The sequence below is a fragment of the Oryctolagus cuniculus genome, chromosome 13 (genome assembly GCF_051225735.1).
Source record: "Oryctolagus cuniculus isolate XC-2025 breed Fujian yellow rabbit chromosome 13, ASM5122573v1, whole genome shotgun sequence".
NCBI lineage: Eukaryota > Metazoa > Chordata > Mammalia > Lagomorpha > Leporidae > Oryctolagus > Oryctolagus cuniculus.
Genome location: NC_142879.1, coordinates 79,142,122 through 79,165,302, shown reverse-complemented (window position 1 = coordinate 79,165,302; position 23,181 = coordinate 79,142,122). Strand labels below are relative to the sequence as shown.

General features: G+C 37.0%; 1 protein-coding gene across 2 annotated transcripts; it reads left to right on the top strand.

Moving 5' to 3' along the window:
- The first annotated feature begins 1,261 nt into the window (after positions 1–1,261).
- On the top strand, positions 1,262–23,086 carry LOC103345171 (aldo-keto reductase family 1 member C1). Of its 2 annotated transcripts, XM_089312388.1 has the most exons (9): positions 1,262–1,402; positions 3,433–3,600; positions 4,430–4,546; positions 8,103–8,180; positions 8,575–8,697; positions 13,725–13,834; positions 14,596–14,761; positions 18,482–18,564; positions 20,483–23,086. In XM_089312388.1, exons 1-9 carry the CDS (start codon positions 1,319–1,321, stop codon positions 20,523–20,525), a joined length of 972 nt encoding a protein of 323 aa, XP_089168514.1. In that variant the 5' UTR covers positions 1,262–1,318; the 3' UTR covers positions 20,526–23,086. The 2 variants fall into 2 exon arrangements, with proteins under 2 accessions (XP_089168514.1, XP_089168515.1); XM_089312389.1 differs by lacking the exon at positions 18,482–18,564.
- Positions 23,087–23,181: the final 95 nt, after the last annotated feature.

Genomic DNA, 23,181 nt, shown 5'->3' with positions numbered 1-23,181 from the left:
TCAAAAGCTATGTGAACTAATGATAAATATACTACTCAAACAGTACTCTATACTTTGTGTGTCTGTGTGGGTTCAGTCTGTTGAAATCTTTACTTAGTATATACTAAGTTGATCTTCTGTATATAAAGATAAATGAAAATGAATCGTGATGAATAATGGGATGGGAGAGGGAGTGGGAGATGTTACAGTTGCAGGTGGGAGGGAGGTTATGGGGAAAAAGCCACTATAATTCAAAAGTTGTACTTTGGAAATTTATATTTATATTTATTAAATAAAAGTTGAAAAAAAACTTACTACTACTAAAATAGGATTTAGGGTACACACTAGGAAATTCCATTCTATTCAGATTGTCAAGGAAGAGCTTTTCTCTGTTTATAAGGACATATTTGGAATATTGCAATAGTGATAAACATAATTTTACAAGACAACAAAATAGCAAATTTTAAAGTTGAGGATGAAAATTTGAAAATGATCTCTTTAGTCATATTCCTAATTCTAAAGTGTGTGTGTGTGTGTGTGTGTGTGTGTGTGAGTGTGTGTGTGTGGTATAAGACATCTAAATGAATGTTGTAAGTAATATATGATATTTATGGAAAAAGTAAGAGAATCAAAACAAAAGGAGAGGGGCTGGTGCTGTGGTATATAGTAGGCCAAGCTTCCACTTGAAGCGCAGGCAACAATATGGTGTCCCAGTGTATGTCCCGTCTGCTCTTCTTCTGATCCGGTTCCCCACTTATGGCCTGGGAGACCAGTAGAAGATGGTCCAATTGCTTGTGCCCCTGTCGCCACGTAGGAGACCCAGAAGAAGCTCCCGGCTCCTGGCTTTGGATTGGCTCAGTTCTGGTCATGGCGGCCGTTAGGGAGTGAATCAGTGGATGGAAGACTTTTCTCTTTCTCTCTCTGTCTGTCTGTCTGTCTGTAACCCTGCCTTTCAAATAAATAAATGAAATCTTTTAAAAAATGGAGTGCACATACCCAGAATGTTCCATTATAACAAATGGCCTGTAATTATTTAAACTAATAATAATTTACCATAATAGGTATAATATTATAAAAACAAGTGTTTTCCTTATTACCATATCATGGTTCACTTAAGATAAAAATTCACTTTCTTGTAAAAAAATAACGGGTTGAAATACTCTTCACAGTGTTTGAATTTGTTTTAGATCCATTCTGTCCACATGCCATTGGTTAATGATTGCACAAGTATTAGGTCATTCACATACTGGTACTATCTTCTGAAGGCCTAAGAAGTGAAGACGTGTGACTGGCTACACTGAGAAGACAGAAGGAACTGTGCAGTTACCTAGAGGAGACAATGGATTCCAGACGTTATGTGATGGAATTAAATGATGGTAACATCATACCTGTACTGGGATTTGGCACTGCTGCACCTATAGAGGTAAGTAAGCATAGTGTTCTTAGGATTGAATGTAAAATGAAATAGAATGTATATTAGTGGAAACCAACCTCAGTTTTGGAGTTACTTAGTTATCTCTTTAAAGACCCGATTTCCAGTGTCTCTGAGCAGGGGTGGGGGATGGTTATGTTCTAAGTTTCACCAGCCTGGAGCACAAGACAGAGGGTACTTAGATTTAGTTCTGCATCAGGTTCTGATCTCTTGATCACCTGTTGATTTTTCTCACCAGTACTGGATTCCCCCCTTTTTAATCTTTCCCAGTTTGGCAGAAAAGATGAAAGTCAAGTCAAGAAGCTGTCTTTTTAAAGGTTGGCAGCCATGGGAGTGGTTTCTTTTCCATTTCATGGCTGAAGAATTTTTTTCTCCTTCCAAGTAGACAAGATAGATGGAAATTTCTGTGGATGAACTACTGGGATAGATCATTAATAGAGTCCGGGTCAACTGCTCTGGGGTAACCTTGAGAATCATGCTGTAAATAGTGGACATGGGTTAAGCAGATTTTCTCATGTAGTACTGTCTTATCTGGGAAAATACCAGAAAGGAAAACATAACATGTTAGAGGATAATTGGAACATAATAAGAGTATGTCTAAATTACTAGTCCTCATTAATGTATGCTGTATTTAAGGAAATTGGTATCTGGGGCTCTCTGAAATGAAAGTCAGTATAGTGGATAATTTATTAGAGTGAGGAGGATTTTTAGGACTAATATTATCCCTAGGTCCTGAAATGGTGTAACAAAGGACCAATTACTTCAGAATTGAAGTCCCCATTTTCTCCTGTCTTTGATAAAAGGAAATCTTAAAGTGGCAATTTTGGAGACATGTGACAAGACTTGGTTATTTTCAGGGCAATGTGTCATGAAGGGCATGGATAATGAAGGACAATAGCAGACCTTTAGCCTTAGTTCATTTCTTTGCCTTACCCCCAGGTCAGCACCGGATTGGTGTCAGGAGAGAACAGTAGCATCCAGTATCTACTTTATTTGGATTTCATTAAAAATAATCAATTTCTCAAATTCTTAAAGCAAATGGTGTGAGCTTGATTTCCTTTCTGATCAATACACTGTCAATACACTGTCAAATCTTTATTGAAATTTTGTAGACATAACTAAAAGTTTTAATTTTACCCTAATTATAGCCACTCTAAAGTAAGTGACTTTGATTTTAAGACTGACACCTAATTTAATTATCCCTTGCATGATACTGTTAAGTTCTTACACATAAATTTATATCCTTTAATTATGCATTTTTACTATGACTGTTTAGTTTTGTGATGCAAACCAAGTGACTGTGTAGAAAATATTAAACATAATTTACTGATGTCTCTTGAATTATTTATTTTCATAGTGGTTCCTGGCTAGCATCTGTGAACATAATTTACCCCATTCCTTAACTGGTAAGGATGGTGGCTGCATCAGAATTCTTTTGAGAAATGAGTTTAAGTGTAACTGCTTTACTGTGGGAGTGTGCTTACTGTGTTTTCCCATGGGAGAGTGGTGCAGAAGGCCTACATAATCTGCCTCCAGTGAATAGTTAGGAATGAAATCTCAAGACTTCATTTAAGCAGCATTCCTCATGTGTTGTCATCATTCCATGATGGAGTAATGTGGTGTGTTCCGTATGACTACACTGCAAGGGAGCTCATAGAAGCTTGTATTGTGTTTCTTCTGTACTTCAATCTATATGCAATTTTGCTGTACTAATTTTACTTTGTAATGTCAGCATGTAAATAATAACTAGATGAAAATTCTCCGAGTCCTTCCAGCAAATCCACAAACCTGAGATATGTTATCAATCAGGTATTGCCTGAATCTTGTAAATTTCCTGGGATGACCAGCTATTGCTATTAAGTACAAAAGACCTAGACAAATTGGAGTGGATTCCTGATCCCAAATGCAGAAGTAATCCAAAGCTTGAGGAAAAGCTGATTCTTAGAGAGGTCACTGGCACTGTCTGAGTGAAGTGAATCTCACTCCTGGATCTCCACATACTGTTTTTGTTGCCCCTTTAGGTTCCTAAAAGTGAAGTTCTAGAGGCCACCAAATTAGCTATAGATGCTGGGTTCCGCCATTTTGATTCTGCTTTCACATACTTTAATGAAGAAGAGATAGGACAGGCCATCAGGAGCAAGATTGCAGAGGGCATTGTGGAAAGAAAAGACATATTCTACACTTCAAAGGTATTTTGTATATGTTGTTCAAGTGTGTAGTAATTATTGCTTTAATTAAATCTCATATGTAGAACAGATAATTATATGACTAGATCAGTAGCTGTCAGTGAATTTTGATTATTATTATGGTTATAAATTTGATTCACACATAATGATATATAACATCCATTCTGAAAAGAGAATGAGAGATATCTAATCATTTCTGTGTGCAGTTTTAAAACTTTAAAGTGATGTCCTCTTATTTATCTGAGCCTACTTCGTAGCAGTATGATTTAACAAAGGTCCATAGAATAAGAGAGCCACTATCAGATTATGACTCTCCTTACCTTCTTTCCTCAATTCATTATTCTGAATAAAATTTTTCAGTTGTATCAATAAAAGAAAGCGTTGTAAGAAACCTCTTTAGATATTAAACATGATTTTGCTAAGTGCTTTGTAATTGTGTGTAACACATTTATATCTTCAAAACATTTCCCCCTCTGTCATGTTACTAATATTGACAATAATTCTTTGTCAACCAGTAAAAAGAAGGGAGAACTTAACTGTTTGTATACCTTGTAAATTCTATCTAACATTTTTCAGAATATGGACATTATATTACCTCATAAAATATATTATCTATTGAGTAAATTTCCATTGTTCAAAATTATCAAATGTATGCATTGTAATTTCACTTGAATAGGTCAGATAAAAGGATATTCACTACAGAAGAGAGCATTTTTTCACTGTGCTGGTCAGTCTCTAACTAATAGATTCACTTCCCAATATCAGGTGAAGGAAAAAATAAATTTGATTAATGTATTAATCCAGCACAACTTTCAATAATTAACCTTTGCAGCTTTGGTGTACTTTCCATCGACCAGAGCTAGTTCAGCAAAGCTTGGAAGAATCATTGAGAAAAGTTCAACTGGACTATGTGGACCTCTACATTATTCATTTTCCAATGGCTTTGAAGGTAGGCAATTTGAATGAATAAATCTTTTTCACTTCAGCTATTGGCATGGATAGTTATCAGTAATGGGCCCTCATTTTTAGTCATGATTGAATTAAAATTATATAAATGTGTGAGAACTTAATTCATGTAAGTTACAGAAACTATTCAAGACATCCAATGAAAAGAGCTTACTAGATTTTGTAATTATTGAGTCCAAATCATGGATAGACATGTTGGTTTGAAGTAGTCTTCAGAAATGACTTTGCATTCTGCATTTACTTGACTTTACTTTTACATGACTTTACTTTTACATGACTTTTACATGACTTTACTTCTGCATTACCACAGTGTCCTAGACTTTTGGTCAAGTCTTTTAATTTGGTGGCAAATATGGCATTGAGACAAAAAGGCTCATGGTCATTGGTTCTCGATAGCTTCTCTAAATCTTACAGCATCAAAATTAATCTTTATAGCACCTTGATTGACTGGGGTTTTCTCATGTACTTGTCCTTGTAAAACATGAGTTCTGGGAGAACACTGACTCTTTTTTTAACTTTTATTTAATGAATATAAATTTCCAAAGTTCAGCTTATGGATTACAATGCCTTTTTCCTGCCCCATAACTTCCCTCCCACCTGCAACCTTCCCCACTCCTTCTCCCCTTCTATTCACATCAAAATTCATTTTCAAGTATCTTTATATACAGAAGATCGATTTAGCATATATTAAATAAAGCTTTCAACAGTTTGCACCAACACAGAAACACAAAGTGAAAAATACTGTTTGAGTACTAGTTATAGCAATAAATCATGATGTACAGCACATTAAGGACAGAGATCCTACAAGAGGACTAAGTGCACAGTAATTCCTGTTGCTGACTTACCAAATTGACACTCTTGTTTATGGCCTCAGTAAACCCCCTAGGCTCTTTTCATGAGTTGCCAAGGCTAGGGAAGCCTTTTGAGTTCGCCGACCCTGATCATATATAGACAAGGCCATAGTCAAAGTGGAAGTTCTCTCCTCCCTTCAGAGAAAGGTAGCTCCTTCTTTGATGACCTGTTCTTTCCACTGGGATCTCACTCACAGAGATCTTTCATTTAGGTCAATTTTTTTTTGCCACAGTGTCTTGGCTTTCCATGCCTGAAATACTCTCATGGGCTTTTCAGCTGGATCTGCATGCCTTAAGGGCTGATTCTGAGGCCAGAGTGCTGTTTAGGACATCTCCCATTCTATGGGTCTGCTGTGTATTCCACTACCCATGTTGGATAATCTCTCCCTTTTTTTTTATTCTATCAGCTAGTATTTGCAGACACTAGTCTTGTTTATGTTATCCCTTTGTCTCTTAGTTCTATCACTATGATCAATTGTGAACAGAAATTGATCACTTGGACTAGTGAGATGGCATTGGTATAGGCCACCTTGGTGGGATTTAATTGGAATACCCCGGCACATTTCTAACTCTACCGTTTGGGGCAAGTCAGCTTGAGCATGTCCCAAATTGTACATCTCCTCCCTCTCTTATTTACACTCTTATATTTTACAGGGATCACATTTCAGTTAAGTTTCAACACTTAAGAATAATTGTATATGAATTACAGAGTTCAACTAATAGTATTAAGTAGAACAAAAAATACTAAAAGGGATAAAGTATTACATTGTACATCAACCGTCAGGAAAGGGCTGATTAAGTCACCATTTCTCACAGTGTCCATTTGACTTCAACAGGTTTCCCCTTGGGTGCTCAGTTAGTTGTCACCGATCAGGGAGAACATATGATATTTGTTCCTTTGGGACTGGCTTAATTCACTCAGCATAATGTTTTAAAGATTCCTCCATCTTGTTGCAAATGACCGGATTTCATTGTTTTTGACTGCTGTATAGTATTCTATAGAGTACATATCCCATAATTTCTTTATCCAGTCTACTGTTGATGGGCATTTGGGTTGGTTCCAGGTCTTAGCTATTGTGAATTGAGCTACAATAAACATTAAGGTGCAGACAGCTTGTTTGTTTGCCAATTTCATTTCCTTTGGGTAAATTCCAAGGAGTGGGATGGCTGGGTTGAATGGTAGGGTTATCTTCAGGTTTCTGAGGAATCTCCAGACTGACTTCCATAGTGGCTTAACCAGTTTGCATTCGCACCAACAGTGGGTTAGTGTCCCTTTTTCCCCACATCCTCTCCAGCATCTGTTGTTGGTAGATTTCTGAATGTGAGCCATTCTAACCGGGGTGAGGTGAAACCTCATTGTGGTTTTGATTTGCATTTCCCTGATTGCTAGTGATCTTGAACATTTTTTCATGTGCCTGTTGGCCATTTGGATGTCCTCATTTGTAAAATGTCTATTGAGGTCCTTGGCCCATCTCTTAAGTGGGTTGTTTGTTTTGATATTGTGGAGTTTCTTGATTTCTTTGTAGATTCTGGTTATTAATCCTTTATCTGTTGCATAATTTGCAAATATTTTTTCCCATTCTGTCAGTTGCCTCTTCACTTTCTTGACTGTTTCTTTTGCAGCACAGAAGCTTCTCAATTTGATGCAATCACAATAGTTAATTTTGGCTTTCACTGCCTGTGCCACATGGGTGTTTTCCAGTAAGTCTTTGCCGGTGCCAGTATCTTGCAGGGTTTCTCCATCAAATTGAGAAAATCCACAACAAAAAAAGAAACAACCCTCTTAAGTGATGGGCCAAGGACCTCAATAGCCACTTTTTTTTTTGACAGGCAGAGTTGACAGTGAGAGAGAGAGACAGAGAGAAAGGTCTTCCTTTGCCATTGGTTCACCCCACAATGTCCGCCAAGGCTGGCGCACCACGCTGATCCAAAGGCAGGAGCCAGGTACTTCTCCTGGTCTCCCATGGGGTGCAGGACCCAAGCACCTGGGCCATCTTCCACTGCACTCCTGGGCCACAGCAGAGAGCTTGCCTGTAAGAAGGGCAACCGGGACAGAATCCGGGGCCCCGACCGGGACTAGAACCTGGTGTGCCGGTGCCGCAGGCGGAGGATTAGCCTATTGAGCTGTGGTGCCAGCCAGATATTTCTAGCTCTCTGTTGTGGCCCCGGGAAGGGAGTGGAGAATGGCCCAATTGCTTTGGCCTTGCACCCGTGTGGGAGACCAGGAGGAAGCACCTGGCTCCTGGCTTCGGATTTGTACAGTGTGCCAGCCATAGCTGCCATTTGGGTGGTGAACCAACGGAAGGAAGACCTTACTCTCTGTCTTTCTCACTGTCTAACTCTGCCTGTCTATATATATATATATATATATATATATATATATATATATATGATTGCAATAGAAAAAGTTCCCTAGATAAAGCTATAGGTTCTGGAAAACAGTACACACACACACGCACACACACAGAGAGAGATACACACACAGAGTTTTGAGAGAATAGAGGATATCTGTCATCAAAAGGCATTATTTTCCATTGTGCCTGAAAGTATTTTTAAATGAGTGGGTAGGGGATGTTGTTGCATCTACGTTACAAAGGTTTAGTGTCTCATCCTAGGTATATCTAGGAGCATTTTATGGGTAGATACTTCAATTTTTCACCATCACTTTAATGACTGCTTCTATTCCAGCCAGGAAAAGAATATATTCCAAAAGATGAAAATGGAAAAATAATATATGACACCGTGAACCTCTGTGCCACATGGGAGGTGAGTTTGAGGAGATACACAGAAGAGAAAGCCAGGGAGGGAGAGTCAGGTCATCTTCCTCCTTTTGAATGATATTCACAATTCTGGAAACAGAAATTCCTGATTTTGAAATTGGCTGTTTTGCTGTATGATGGCAAAGTATACACTATTGGGATAAAAGAGTAAGAAATGGAAATCAGGACAAAGCATATGTTTTCCTCTTTAGGTTTTTAAGGAGGACATACTAATATTTTTTTCTTATAGTGTCTACGTTGTTCTTCCCCTCTCCCCCCTTTTTAACTAATGTTTCTCATCAGGATGTTCAATGTTAGTTATCTTGTCAGCATTAAACAATGTTCTTATTAACAACACTTCTCATTTGTAAACATCCTTCAATCATTCTTCACTTTTACAGGCCATGGAGAAATGTAAGGATGCAGGGTTGGCTAAGTCCATTGGGGTGTCTAACTTCAACCGCAGGCAGCTGGAGATGATCCTGAACAAGCCAGGGCTCAAGTATAAACCTGTTTGCAACCAGGTGAGGGCCTTCAGCCTCCTTTCTTGGTGTTTCTCATTCTGTGCTTCCTGTTCTAGGGCTAGGTGTTCATTTCTACTCCCCCCTTTTTATACATTTGTGGAAAGACAGATTCTTTTTTAAACTTTTATTTAATGAATATAAATTTCCAAAGTACAGCCTATGGATTACAATAGCTTCCCCCCAAAGACGTCCCTCCCACCCGCAACCCTCCCCTTTCCCACTCCCTCTCCCCTTCCATTCACATCAAGATTCATTTTCGTTTCTCTTTATATACAGAAGATCAGTTTAGCATACATTAAGTAAAGATTTCAACAGTTTGCTCCCACACAGAAACATAAAGTGAAAAATACTGCTTGAGTACTAATTATAGCATTAAATCTCAATGTACAGCACACTAAGGACAAAGATCCTACATGAGGAGTAAGTGCACAGTGACTCCTGTTGTTGACTTAACAAATTGACACTCTTGTTTATGGCATCAGTAATCACCGTAGGCTCTTGTCATGAGCTGCCAAGGCTATGGAAGCCCCTTGACTTCACTGACTGTGATCATATTTAGACAAGGCCATGGTCAAAGTGGAAGTTCTCTCCTCCCTTCAGAGAAAGGTAGCTCCTTCTTTGATGACCCGTTCTTTCCACTGGGATCTCACTCGCAGGGATCTTTCATTTAGTTTTTTTTTTTTTCCCCAGAGTGTCTTGGCTTTCCATGCCTGAAATAGTCTCATGGGCTTTTCAGCTGGATCCGCATGCCTTAAGGGCTGATTCTGAGGCCAGAGTGCTGTTTAGGACATCTCCCATTCTATGGGTCTGCTGTGTATCTCACTTCCCATGTTGGATCATTCTCTCCCTTTTTGATTCTATCAGCTAGTATTTGCAGACACTATTTTTGTTTATGTGATCCCTTTGGTTCTTAGTCCTATCATTATGATCAATTGTGAACAGAAATTGATCACTGGGACTAGTGAGATGGCATTGGTATATGCCACCTTGATGGGATTGAATTGGATTCCCCTGGTATGTTTCTAACTCTACCATTTGGGGCAAGTCAGCTTGAGCATGTCCTGAATTGCACATGTCTTCCCTCTCTTATTCCCACTCTTATATTTACCGGAAATCACTTTTCAGTTAAGTTTCAGCACTTAAGAAGAATTGTGTCTTGATTACAGTATTCAACCAAAAGTATTAAGTAGAACAAACAAAAAAATACTAAGAGGGATAACATATCAAGTTGCTCATCAACAGTCAGGGTGAGGGCTGATCAAGTCACCGTTTCTCATAGTGTTCATTTCACTTTAACAGGTTTCCTTTTTGGTGCTCAGTTAGTTGTCACCTATCAAGGAGAACAAGTGGTATTTGTCCCTTTGGGATTGGCTTATTACACTCAGTATAATGTTTTCCAAATTCCTAACAGGGATCACTTTTCAGTTAAAATTTAAACACCTAAAAATAATTGGGTGTTAATTACAGAGTTCAACCAATGGTACTAGAACAAAAAAATACTAAAATGGATAAAGTATTACATTGTACATCAACCGTCAGGACAAGAGCTGATCAAGTCACTGTTTCTCATAGTGTCCATTTCCTTTCAACAAGTTTCCCTTTTGGTGCTCAGTTAGGAATGACAGATTCTAAGAGCAATGTCTCTGTTTAGAAGGGAATATAGGACTTTCTCTTGGGTATCTAAATGATAAAGACCTATATTGAAACTTTGGCAGAGCTTTAGATCTGAATTTGTATAAGAATCCGAGGAGGTAAAATGGTTAAGGAAGCTAGCAGTTCTTAAAGTGACCTTCTGGGGGAGGGTGTTCTTATCCTTGAGTTATTAAGCATGACCAGAGTTCAGATGTGTGCATGTGATGTGGAGGGAAAGGAAGATGATACACTCCTGGAATAGTCAGTAATCAGGAGACACTGAAAATAATATCAGGTAGATAGACCATAAGGTTTGTGTGTATTCAAATGCTTGAGTTTTTCTCTTGATATCTGCTTTTAGATGTCTCAGTCACAGTCACAGGAAAGTGAACTAGAAACTGAAAAACTCATGCAGGTTAGAGGTTGAATGTTATCTGTTTATGATGATACCAGTGGTGCATGACTACTCTGATACTTTTAGGAGAACCAGAGTCAATCCTATGCCTGACTCTATCTAAATCTGTATCACCTACCTTGTTTTTGCCATCAAGTACTGTTCAAGCACATCTGTTCTGTGACTGATTCTGTGCTCTAACTTACATTTTAAGATCTATTAGTCTTGTTGTACAGATTCCAAATTAGAAAAATATAGCTTATAAAATTGACATTATGATTTAAAAATATAATATCAAGTTGTTGTGGCTTAGAAGTTTATACTTCCACCTTCAGTTCTGGCATTCCATATGGTTGCTAGTTTGAGTCCCGGCTGCTCCACTCTGATCCAGCTCCTTGTTAATGCATTTGGGAAAGCAGTGGAAGATGGCACAAGTAATTGGGCTCTTGCACCTATGTGAGAGATCTGAATGAAGCTCCTGACTCCTGGATTCAACCTGGCTCAGCCTTGGCCATTTTAGCCATTTGTATTTTCTGCCTTTCAAATAAATACAAAAATCTCAAAAATATACATATAATATTTAATGTTTTTCATATTATTATCACTCCATTTTTATTATGAAACTTTCAAACATTCAGAACTTTTTAAACAATTTTGAGAAAATCCATATTTTCCCATCTGCCATATAAAATTGTTGACATTTTGCCATGTTGCCAAACGTATGTAAATATATGTGGCTTTTAATAATATGCATAATAATTTACTGAACTTATTCAAAATAATTGGGAGACATGACTACTCATCTCTACAGACCTCCAGAACGTTTAGGAATGAATAGTGTTTTCCCTCAAAGTTATGTTTCCATATTATATCAAAGAAATGTGATGATTGTCATCTGATATCATCATAATATACAATCGTATTAAAATTTTCCATTGTTTTCCAATTGCTTCCTCTACTGCTTGATTCTTCAATTGCCCACAATGTCCATTACTAGACTGGGCCAAAGCAAGGAGTTGGAAAGTCAATGAAAAAATCCCATACATGTGGCAGGGATCCAAGCACTTGGGTCATCACCTGCTGCTTCTCAATGGCTGCACTGTCAGCAAATCAGAATTAAAAGCTGGAGCTGGGGAACAAACCTAGGCATTCTGATATGGGAAACAGGTGACTTAGCCTCTAGGCCAAATGCTGCCTATCAATACTTTTTCTTGTAGATTGATTACAAATCCTCACCCATCCCCATTATAGCCAAACAGATTTTGTCAACTATTCCGGATTTCTCAGACTATTGCCCTATATTGACAGGTAATGTTTTTTCCATTCCAATTTTTTGTCCTTTAGAATTTAGATCTGAATACTCTATTATTTCAAGATTGAACAGGAAAATAAGCTTATCATGTTGTATTTCTCAATTTGTACTGCACAGGGAATCATTGAATGATGGGTTTTCTCAGTATTATAGATAGTATTTTCTTTTTTTAGATCTTTTGCTTATTTGAAAGGCAGAGGGGAGAGAGAGAGAGAAAGAGAGAGGGAGAGAGGGAGAGATTCGCTCTGGTAGTTCATCCTCAAGTAGTCACAATAGCTATGGCTGGGCCAGGCTAAAGCAAGGATATTGGCTCTCCCTCCAGGTCTCCTATATGGGTGACAGAGCACTCACTACTTGAGCCATCTTCTGCTACTTTCTAGACAATTACCAGAAATATGGATCAGAAGCAGAACAACCAAGACTCAAACCTGGGCTCAGATATGGAATGCTGACCTGAAATCGGCGGGCTAATCCACTAGATCACAACTGGTTTTCTTTGGTCACTTGGTTAACCCACCTTTCTAAGCATTAAGTTCCCTTCCTCCAGTACAATTACTAATGATCGTTTGAGTGTTAACAGTCACAAGGCAATTTGTATTACAAAACTATTTTCACATAATATTTTAATATCCTTTTATCTAAGTTTGCCTGGATTGGTTATTTCATTAGAATTTGTAAACACTGGTCCAGGCGCCATGGCTCACCTGATTAATCCTCCGCCTTGCGGTGCTGGCATCCTATGTGGGCGCTGGGTTCTAGTCCTGGTTGCTCCTCTTCCAGTCTAGCTCTCTGCGGTGGCCCAGGAAGGCAGTGGAGGACGGCCCAAGTGCTTGGGCCCCTGCACCTGCATGGGAGAACAGGAGGAAGCACCTGGCTCCTGGCTTCGGGTCAGCACAGTGCCAGCCGTAGCGGCCATTTGGGGGGTGAATCAACGGAAGGAAGACCTTTCTCTCTGTTTCTCTCTCTCACTGTCTAACTCTACCTGTCAAATAAAAAAAAAAAGAATTTTTAAACACTAATTTTCATTTTTAACTACCATTGTACTTTTCTCATATTACATTTAATGTAAAAATATTTCTATGATATTCTGCAATTATTCCTCTGTGATGGAGCAACATTAATACCTTCCTTTTAATTAATAATGTTCTTAGAAAGAAGTTAATATAATAATCACCACCAGCAGGGGAAAATAGTTTTTCCTCTTGCTTTCCCTCTCTATGCCTTTTATTGTGGACATGAGTTTTTATTTATTCTGTGGATTAAACTTGATTTTCCTCATTATCCATTATGCTGAAGAAATCTACATTAATATCACTAGCAGGATTCCTAGCAAAATAATTCTTTTGTTCAACAGGTTTGCTGTCATGAATCTTTGAACAAATACTAGTTTTCTGGCACAATTCAATGTCAAATGTTCAAAGAATTCCTTCTTTTTTCCAAAAAAGGAAAATTTCTTACTGAAAAAAATGTTAAACAAATATGATCTGGTTCATGTCAGGAATTTTTTTATCCTTGCAGGTGACAGCAATTTTAATATTCTTTAAAATATGATCCCCAGAAGTTGATAATGTCAATTTAAATTTTGTTACTCAGTTTTTCTTTTTGTTTCTTTTCAATTTTAATATTCATATTTCATATCAATATTTGTGTTTTCAATAATCTTAAACTTTTTGTGTTGCCTATCTACAGGTGGAATGTCATCTGTATCTCAACCAGAGAAAACTACTGGATTTCTGCAAGTCAAAAGACATTGTTCTGGTTGCCTATGGTGTTCTGGGAAGTCAAAAATATGGAGAATGGTAATGTGCACACTAGCAAACTTATCTAAAACACCTTTGCTGTTGAAACGTTTGCATTCATAGTATAACTACTTTTCTGGCATTAACTCTGAAGTGTTGTAGTACAAGGAAGAATTTGCATTTCTTTTTTAGAAAATAATTTATTCAGTATTAACGTGAGCAGATTTCATGTATTCTACATATACAGATTTAGGAGCATAGTGATACTTCTCATGCTACCCTCCCTCCCGACCACACTGCCACCCTCTCTCCTCCTTCCTTTTTTATTCTTTCTTATAATTTTTATGATGATCTACTTTTGGCTTATTTTATAGTCATAAGACTAAATTTACTAAATAATAAATAATTCAATAGATAGTCAGCAGAAAATAACACTGCTCCTCAACAGTAGGGACAAGGGCTGTAAACAATCAATAGATCTCAAAATACCAATTTTGTGCATCCATATTACATGTTTTTTGTATTCTATTAGTTACCATAGAACAGGGAAAATGCATTCTATTTGTCTTTCTGGGACTGGCTTATTTCATTAAGTATAATGGTTTTCAGTTGCATCCATTTGGTTGCAAAAGAAGGATTTCATTGTTTTGGATGGATGAGTAGTTTTTCATTCATTAAATCCCAGATGACAGTGGTTCTGCTGCCTGAGACCACATTTGAGTAGCACTGGTCTGGAGTAGGCACTGTAGTCTGTTTTGGAATCCTCCTAACAAACCAAATACACGAACTCAGAAATTCAGCATTGTTGCCTTTCCTCCTAGGGTGGATCAGAACACTCCGGTTCTCTTAGATGATCCAGTTCTTGGTGCCCTGGCAAAAAAGCACAAGCGAAGTCCAGCACTGATTGCCCTTCGTTACTTGCTACAGCGTGGGGTTGTGGTCTTGGCCAAGAGTTTCAATGAGGAGCGAATCAAAGAGAATTTGCAGGTGATGAGTGGGGCTGTGGGCACTGGGGCTCCTACAGTATCCATCACGTGTGTCCTCTTTGTAGGCACTCAGGATACCTTTGTGGTATCTTGGTGTCCCTGTCATCTCCTGTGTGTTTCTTTTTATTGCCCACTTGTAAGTGTTTTCTTTTGCTGTAGAGGAGGGAAGCCAACATGCCTAGATTGAATTGCAAGAGTGCAGATTCTGAGGTTTGTGTTTCAGCGTGAATTCTGAAATTTATTGTATAGTCCTGTCAACTGGCCACTTTTTTTTTCTTCAATTCCTTAAATAAGGTAGTTGAATTGGTTATTATTCTGCCTACAATATTTTCAATTTTATTTTGTATTTCCCTTAGTTCTCATGTAGTTTAAAATTTATATATTTTTCACTCTGTTTTATCTAGTCTGGCATCTACCCAAGTCTTACTATTTTAAAGAAATTTTTTTATTGTAAAAATGGCGACAGCTGTAATACAATTAGCCATGGTATTTGTAAAGTATTATCTCTCTAATGTAGTGATAAAATTTAAAACGCTTTTATTATAATTCAAAACTTTATAGTTTGAAAATTAACTTTGACCACCTGAACTCAGTCCAGTACTTCTCTTTTAGTCTGCAACCTTTATGTATTGCTAATTGAGTCTCTGCTGCCTTTGATGGACAATGAGTGAGCTCTGACTCAGAAATTTATTGAGCCACTCTCTGTTCTGGTTCAGTTCTCCCCATAGAATTCTTCACCTTTTAGTAAATTATATCAGGATTTACATCATCCCATTTCAGAATACTAAAGCACTGTGTGGATATTTGCAAAGCCTACTGGCAACAGATACACAGTTACTTCTTTTAAATTCTATCATTCAATGTAAGTTACAAGGCATGCCAGATTTAAAAGGTGGGAAACACATTAATTCATAATGGAGGAGAGTGAAATTCACTTAACACGAGCATGGATGCGTGAAATTTAGGGTGACATTACTATAAAACAACCTATCATATTGATATATTCTCAATATCATATTTTAGAGTCAGAGCTATTTGTTGAGCCATTTATTCCAAGATGTGCCTTTGATTTCATTCTCTGTATAGTCTTTTTATGAACAAAAGTTAATTCTCAGTGTCATCAAATTATTCATGCCTTTTTTGTGGTTGATGAGTGTCCTGTTTTGTCCTATATAGGGAAAAGTACAGTATTATACTATATTAGCTTACAGAATTGTTGTTGTCTTTCCTTCCAAATTTAGACTTAAATTCCATTGTAATTTATATATATATGTATATGTATATATATATTACTTGGAATAAAGGTACAAATATAAATATATATTTACTAAATGAAAAACAGAAATACTTAGCAACAATAACATTTCTGGACTCTGTTTCTCTTCAATGGGCTGACTTACTTTTCTGTACTATCTTAATTATATTGGAAAATGCATTATGTTGTGAAGAGTGGTAACATTTCTCCTATATCCTTTTATTTATTTTAAAAAAGATTTATTTATTTAATTTGAAGGCAGAGTGAGAGAGAGAGATAAAGAAAGAGAGTGAGGGAGCGCGCGCATGTGTGAGAAATAAAAAGAGAAAGAGAAAGAGAAAGAGAGAGGGATATACATCTTCCATCTGATGGCTTACTCCACAAATGGCTGCAATAGTCAGGTCCAGACCACACACACTGGCCAAGACGCAGATATTCAATAGTTTTATGTGGGGGGCATGGGTCCAATTACTTAGCCCATCTTCTGCTGCCTTCCCTTTCATATTAGCAGAAGGTTGATTCAGAATTGGAGCAGCTCAGACTGGAACCAAACTATACAATATGGGATGTGGGTATCACAAGTGGCAGCTTAACTCTCTGTGCCACAAGCCAGCCTCTGTGTTATCTTATTGAAGAATACCTGGGCTATTCTTCACTGATGATTCATTGTAAATAATATTTACAATGACTTTATCAACTTCCACCTAAAGTCCTTAAATGGTGTGTATTGAGACTGTCAATCAATTTGGAAGAACTGGTTTTTGATTGACAATATGTGGATCTTAATGAATGATTGTGGCATCAAATTATAATCATTTATTTTTTCTTTTCATATATTTTAATACATTTCATAATTTGTCCATTAAGTCATTTTACTCACATATAGTCTTATTTCTTATAAACCTGATAATTTTGAGGTATTGCATCCCTGTTCACCTTAACCAAAATATGGAATTCACCAAAGTGTCCATCATTAGGTGAACTTATAAAGAAAATGTGGTATATCTGCAAATGAAATCCTGTTATTTGCACAAAAATTGCTGAACAAGAGCATGCCGTGTTAGCTGATAAGTCATGTACCAAAAGACACATGTTGCATGTTCTACAAAATATATGAGTTAGAAAAAGTTAAAGAAGAACACAGAATGTTGATTATTAGAGTCAGGAAGAGGCAGAAGGAAGATAGGAAGTTTGGATGAAAAAGTAGGGGAATTTGAATTTGGTATGGTTTATGAATTGTGACCTTCATGCTGATATCAGATGTTAATAATAGAGAATGCTGGGTTTGGGTTATACCCAGTACAAAAACACTTTTTTGTTTTGTCAATTTAAAACCATTATGAAATAAAATTTCCAAAACTGACAAAAATGCAAAAAGAATTTTAAATATGCAAATGAGGTTCAATATTAAAGTAATGAAAGTCTATTTGCTAGATTCATTTAGTGTTAAGCTTCTGACATTTCTTGTTCTCTAACTCTTTCTCTGAATCCTCATTTTAGGGTCCTAATAAACAACCTATCAGGCAGCCATTTGTTTCAATGTTATCAATTATGACAATATATTTGATCTTTAAAGCACCCCCAAGTTAGACAATCATATCCTCCTCAAGGAAGTTCTCCTATCCTTTGCACACAATGTCATTGCATTTGAATTATGTTGCGAGAATATTTTTCACATTCTAGATGTTAATGGATGGAATACAAAAACCCAACTATCTCTTTGCAACTTAGTAAATACAATAATCCAACAATCTCTACGTAACTTGGTAAATTATCTTATATATTTCAAAAGTATTCCCCTAGATTTTCTAGATTCTATAATACGTGGTCCATTTATCTTTGTACTTTGTCAGCTTTGATTCATCTCCAGCTTCTTTTGGGATCTTTTGGCTGTAGTTTTGTGCAGTTGAAATTAACTAAATATAGGAATTGATTTCTATTTACTTTTAGCTGATATTCATTAGCCATATGAATGTTTTCCTGATGTCTTTAATAAGTTTTGGAAACTTCTTAGATATTTATGTATTGTCCTTACATCATTCAATGTAATTCTTCTGGATTTTCTATCTTGGTGAAACACAGCAGAAATTATAAAAAATATTGGCTGGTGCCTCAGCTCACTAGGCTAATCCTCCGCCTGCGGTGCCGGCACCCCGGGTTCTAGTCCCAGTTGGGGCACCAGATTCTGTCCCGGTTGCCCCTCTTCCAGTGCAGCTCTCTGCTGTGGCCTGGGAGTGCAGTGGAGGATGGCCCAAGTGCTTGGGCCCTGCACCCACATGGGAGACCAGGAGGAAGCACCTGCCTCCTGGCTTCGGATTGGCACAGCACGCTGGCAGTAACGTGCCAGCCATAGCAGCCACTTGGGGGAGAACCAATGGAAAAAGGAAGACCTTTCTGTCTCTCTCTCTCTCACTGTCTAACTCTGCCTGTCAAAAAATATATATATATATCTTACTTTTTTGATAGGTTTTTGAATTCCACTTGACTCCTGAGGACATGAGAGTCCTAGATGGTCTGAACAGAAATATTCGATATGTTTCTGCGAGTTTGTAAGTGCCTTTAGCATATATCTTGCCACAACTTATTTTCTGAGAAGGAATGTAGAATGAGTGTTGGAAGTTACCTCAACATCAGAAAACTAGAGGTTGGGACCAGCGCTGTGGATTAGCCGGTAAAGCTGCTACCTGCAGTGCCAGCATTCTGTATGGGCTCCAGTTTGCGTCCTGGCTGCTCCACTTCCTATCCAGCTCTCTGCTATGGCCTGGGAAAGCAGTAGAAGATGGCTCAAGTCCTTGGGTCCCTGAAGCCACGTGGGATACCTGGAAGAAGCTTCTGGCTCCTGGCTTTGGATTGGCACAGCTCTGGCTGTTGTGGCCAATTGGGGAGTAAACCAGTGGATGGAAGACCTCTCTCTCTCTCTCTCTCTCTCTCCATCTCCCTCTCTCTCTGCCTCTCTCTCTCCCTCTCCCTCTGTCTCTATGTGTAACTCTGACTTTCAAATAAATAAATAATATAAAAAAAAGAAAGAAAGCTAGAGTTGAACAATGAGCCTGGTATGAGACAGGAACTTTCTGGAATTGTCTTCTCAGTTTCTCAACAGACTCTGGCTACTGACATAGGAACTGGTTGAGAGAGTCCATGTCAGTGTGGACTTTTATACATCCCCCACTGTGCTTCTCATTCCGTGAAACTTTTCAGATCAGGAAATACCATTGTTGAATCAACATCTCCATAAAGACCTCTGTAATCTAGAGTATTTGATAGACATACACTATGGATATTATCAATGTAGCTTCTTCAGTATTTTCAGAATCCAGTTAATATCATCTTCTAGGAACCTGATGAATTCCTTCACAGATTGAAGGCATTTACATTAGCACTGTGTTCCATGCCTAAATTCCCATCATCTTCCTATGGAATCATTGATTGGATCCTATCCATTTAATGTTTTGAATATTGTCATATTCCTCCCTTCTGTTTCATTGTATGTTCATCCAAGATCCCCAAAATCACAATTGCCTGCATAAAGGTTGGTTTTGATTTGGTCAATGGAGCCCTTAGTTTTTATTCTGTGAAATATAGAGATCTTAAATTAGTAGATAAGTTATGGGGAAGATTTGAAAATGAATGGAAGAGTACATAAGCAAAAAAGCCATAGAGAGATTTTGTAGTCAAAAAAATTGTTACTTCTTCATGTTTGAACATGATGGAATATGAGGAAGTGTATATATTGTTATTTATGGTATGTACTAATATGTATTCTTTCCATCTGTGGTAATTTCAATTCATAATAATAATAAATGTGATGATTTATGAAAAGGGGTTAGCTCTATGTAAAAATAATATTACTGAAAATTTGTAGTTATGGTTATCAAGGCTGAGTGTTTTATTAATATAGAGAAAAATGAAGAATAAGTAGGGCATAATGTAAACAGAGAGATAAGCCATTTGTATTACTACTACCTCTTTAATTATTCAATAATTATTCATATTTATAACCCTATATATTTCATTGTTACTATATAGTACATATCAAAAATGGACTCTAAACTCCATAGTCATAAAACTCTCTCTTATAAATGACATTATTTCCACTTGTGAATCTAACAGTATTTTATATAATGGACAATCAGTAAAAGAGAAATTTCTAGCATCAACTTGAATTTGAAAAATGATAGGACTTGATATCACTTGGCTTTATTGCTATATCTGGCTTAGGGGGAGGAGTATGTTTAAATTTTGGCTCTGTGTTGTTTGTTAAATTTCAGGAAGAAGTATAATTTGAATAATTTTGTTATAGTTATTAAAGTACTTATTTTAAGGCAGTCATCATGAGAGTAAGAAAGGTATAATCTTTAACCAGTAAGAGTATACAATGATTAATCTCCCTAATGCCAGTTACAGAAAAATCACTTTGTAATTACCATGTATATAGAGTCATTAAATGCATTTTTTTTCTCATTTTAGTTTGAATGGCCACCCTAATTACCCATTCTCTGATGAATATTAGCATGGAGATCTTCATCATGACTTCTACCAGAAGCTCCTGCATGCATCTTGTGATATGGCAGACATCTCACACGCTGATGATTAGAGACCTCTCTTCTGGATAATCCATGATGCTAAACACCTCACAAGAAGCTAGAGTTAAATCCACAGTAGAGGAAGCATGTACACTAAGTTTTTGTCATTTTCCTAAAATAATTAATTTTGCGTTCTTTAAAGATTCTGATTTACCACTGACTTTGTAACTTAACATGATTTCTTTCCTTTGGCTTCCTTATTCCCCAAACTGATTTTCCTGGAAGTTTAGAAACCATTGGTGGGAGATTCGAGCCATTCCATTGACGCTTCTGGAGTTGAGCAGGCAGAGTTGTTGGCCTGTAGGAAAGTAGCTGATAGTAAGCATTTTCCAGTCAGTTTTTCTCCAGTGCTTCAAGGAAAAATAGACCCTGCATAGACCCTGGAAGGTAAGGCAATACTACAAGGATGACCAAGAACCCAGGGGTCCCTTTGAGAAGCTCAAGCATGAGAGGTGTAGAAATTGGGGAAATAGGTATTCTCTTTTTCTTTCTGAAACTTCATTTTTAAGAATTTTATTTAAGGTATGCAAATTTCATATACTTCAGGTATACAGATTCAGGAGCACAGTTGTACTTTCTACGCTACTCTCCCTTTCACCCACGCTCCCACCCTTCTTCCACCTCCCTCTTCTATTCCAATTTTTATTTTTTTCTAAGATTTATTTTATTTATTTGAAAGAGTTACAGAGAGAGGTAGACATAGAAAGAGAGCGTTCTTCCATCCACTGGTTCACTTTCCAAATGGCCGCAACAAACAGAACTGAGCTGATCTGAAGCCAGGGGCCAGCAGCTTCTTCCAGGTTTCTGTGTAGATGCAGGGGCCCAAGAACTTGGTCCGTTTTCTACTGCCTTCCCAGGAAATTAGCAGGGAACTGGGTGGAAGTGGAGCAGTAGAGACTTGAACTGGTGCCACATGGGCACTGCAGGCTGGAGCTTTAACCCACTGTGCCACAGCACTGGCCCACTGTTTTTATTTTTTACAAAGATCTATTTTCAGTTAACTTTATACTCTTAAGATTAATCCTATGCTAAGTAAAAAGTTCAACAAATAGTCTGAAGAAAAAAAAAATACTGGTCCTGAACAGTCAAGACAAGGACTATTAAATCGTCGCATTTCAAAGTGTGAATTTCACGCTTACAGATTGCCTTTTAAGTACTCTGTTATCACAGATCAGGGAGGACATATGGTATTTGTCTTTTGGGGACTGGCTTATTTCACTAAGTGTGATGTTTTTCAATTGCATCCATGCTGGACTTGGTTGGGGAAGTGAATGTGAGCCAGCTTGACTAAATGACTAGGAATCAGACAAAGGGGGAAATTGAAGGGAAGAATATTTTGTGTCTTGCACACACATTAGTAAGTTTGCCTTATTTTTTATTTGAAACATTTAAGAGAATAAGTTATATAAATTCATATTTATTTTTAGACTGAGGAAAATGTGATGAGTATGGAGTTGAGCACATCTATGTTTGGAAATATTGATAAGAAGATTAGTAGACAAGACTAGGGGACTGATTTTATAAGCTGTATGACAGGTGGTGTAGGAAAGAAAGATATGGGATAAAAATATGGATATTGATAATTGGTATTTTAATAATTATATCCTGAATATCAAAGAGCAGTTTTCATAGTTAATTGATGAGCCAGGGCTGAGGGTCAGACTCTTCAATTTAGATTTCCAGGAAATCCAGTGATCCTGCTTTTCTGTTGTGTTCCAGAAATTCAAAAACAAAACAAAACAAAACAACAACAGAAGAACACTGACTTACTGAATTGCCATAAATATCAAATCTATGTTCATCACTTTTTTCAAGTTAAAAAATAAATATCAACTTCAATACTATCAGTAATTACTTTAATTGTATGTGAATTTAATTTATAAATCAAAAGAAAAATAAAACAACAGAGTGAATGGACAGCAACAGGATTCAACTATTTGATGTATAAGAGATTCACTTTAGATCTAGGACCACAATAGTTTGTACCTGTAATATATAGCTCATGAAACTAGTAATCAAAAGAGAACTGTGTCAGGTTTACTAATGTCAAAGTAAATATAATTTAATTTAAAAACTGTGGCAAGAAATAAAAGCCTTAAATGTTGAGAAATTAGTCAATCCATTGAGATACATGTAGCTAAGTAAAAAAACATATGCAACAAATACCATAGCTCCAAAATTTATGAAGTATACATCCAGAGAACTGCAAGAAGAAAAAGGGATCACTACAATACTAGCCAGAAATATCAATATTCAACTTACAGCAATAGTTAGAACAAGTAGTAAATGAATGTGGACATAGAAAAAAGAGCATCATAAACAATTATATGACAACAATTAAATAATCTAAAGCAAACAATCAAATTTATAGAAACATACAGTATTGATGATTGAAAATGAAGAAATAGAAAGCTTGCAAAGACCTCTATCTGGCAAGGAGATTGAATCAAAGCACAATACCCACCCCACCCCCCCCAACAAAGAAAAACTCATAACCAGTTGCTTCATTAGTAAATTCTACAAAAATTTAAAGAAGATTTAATGTCAATCCTTTTCAATCCCCCTCTGAAATTCCAAAGGAAG

Excerpts from the sequence above, each read along its gene's own strand:
- LOC103345171 (XM_089312388.1), top strand. The coding sequence starts at position 1,319 with ATGGATTCCAGACGTTATGTGATGGAATTAAATGATGGTAACATCATA. Across the intron at positions 1,403-3,432 it reads GCACTGCTGCACCTATAGAG|GTTCCTAAAAGTGAAGTTCT; the intron begins GTAAGTAAGCAT and ends TTGCCCCTTTAG. Across the intron at positions 3,601-4,429 it reads ACATATTCTACACTTCAAAG|CTTTGGTGTACTTTCCATCG; the intron begins GTATTTTGTATA and ends TAACCTTTGCAG.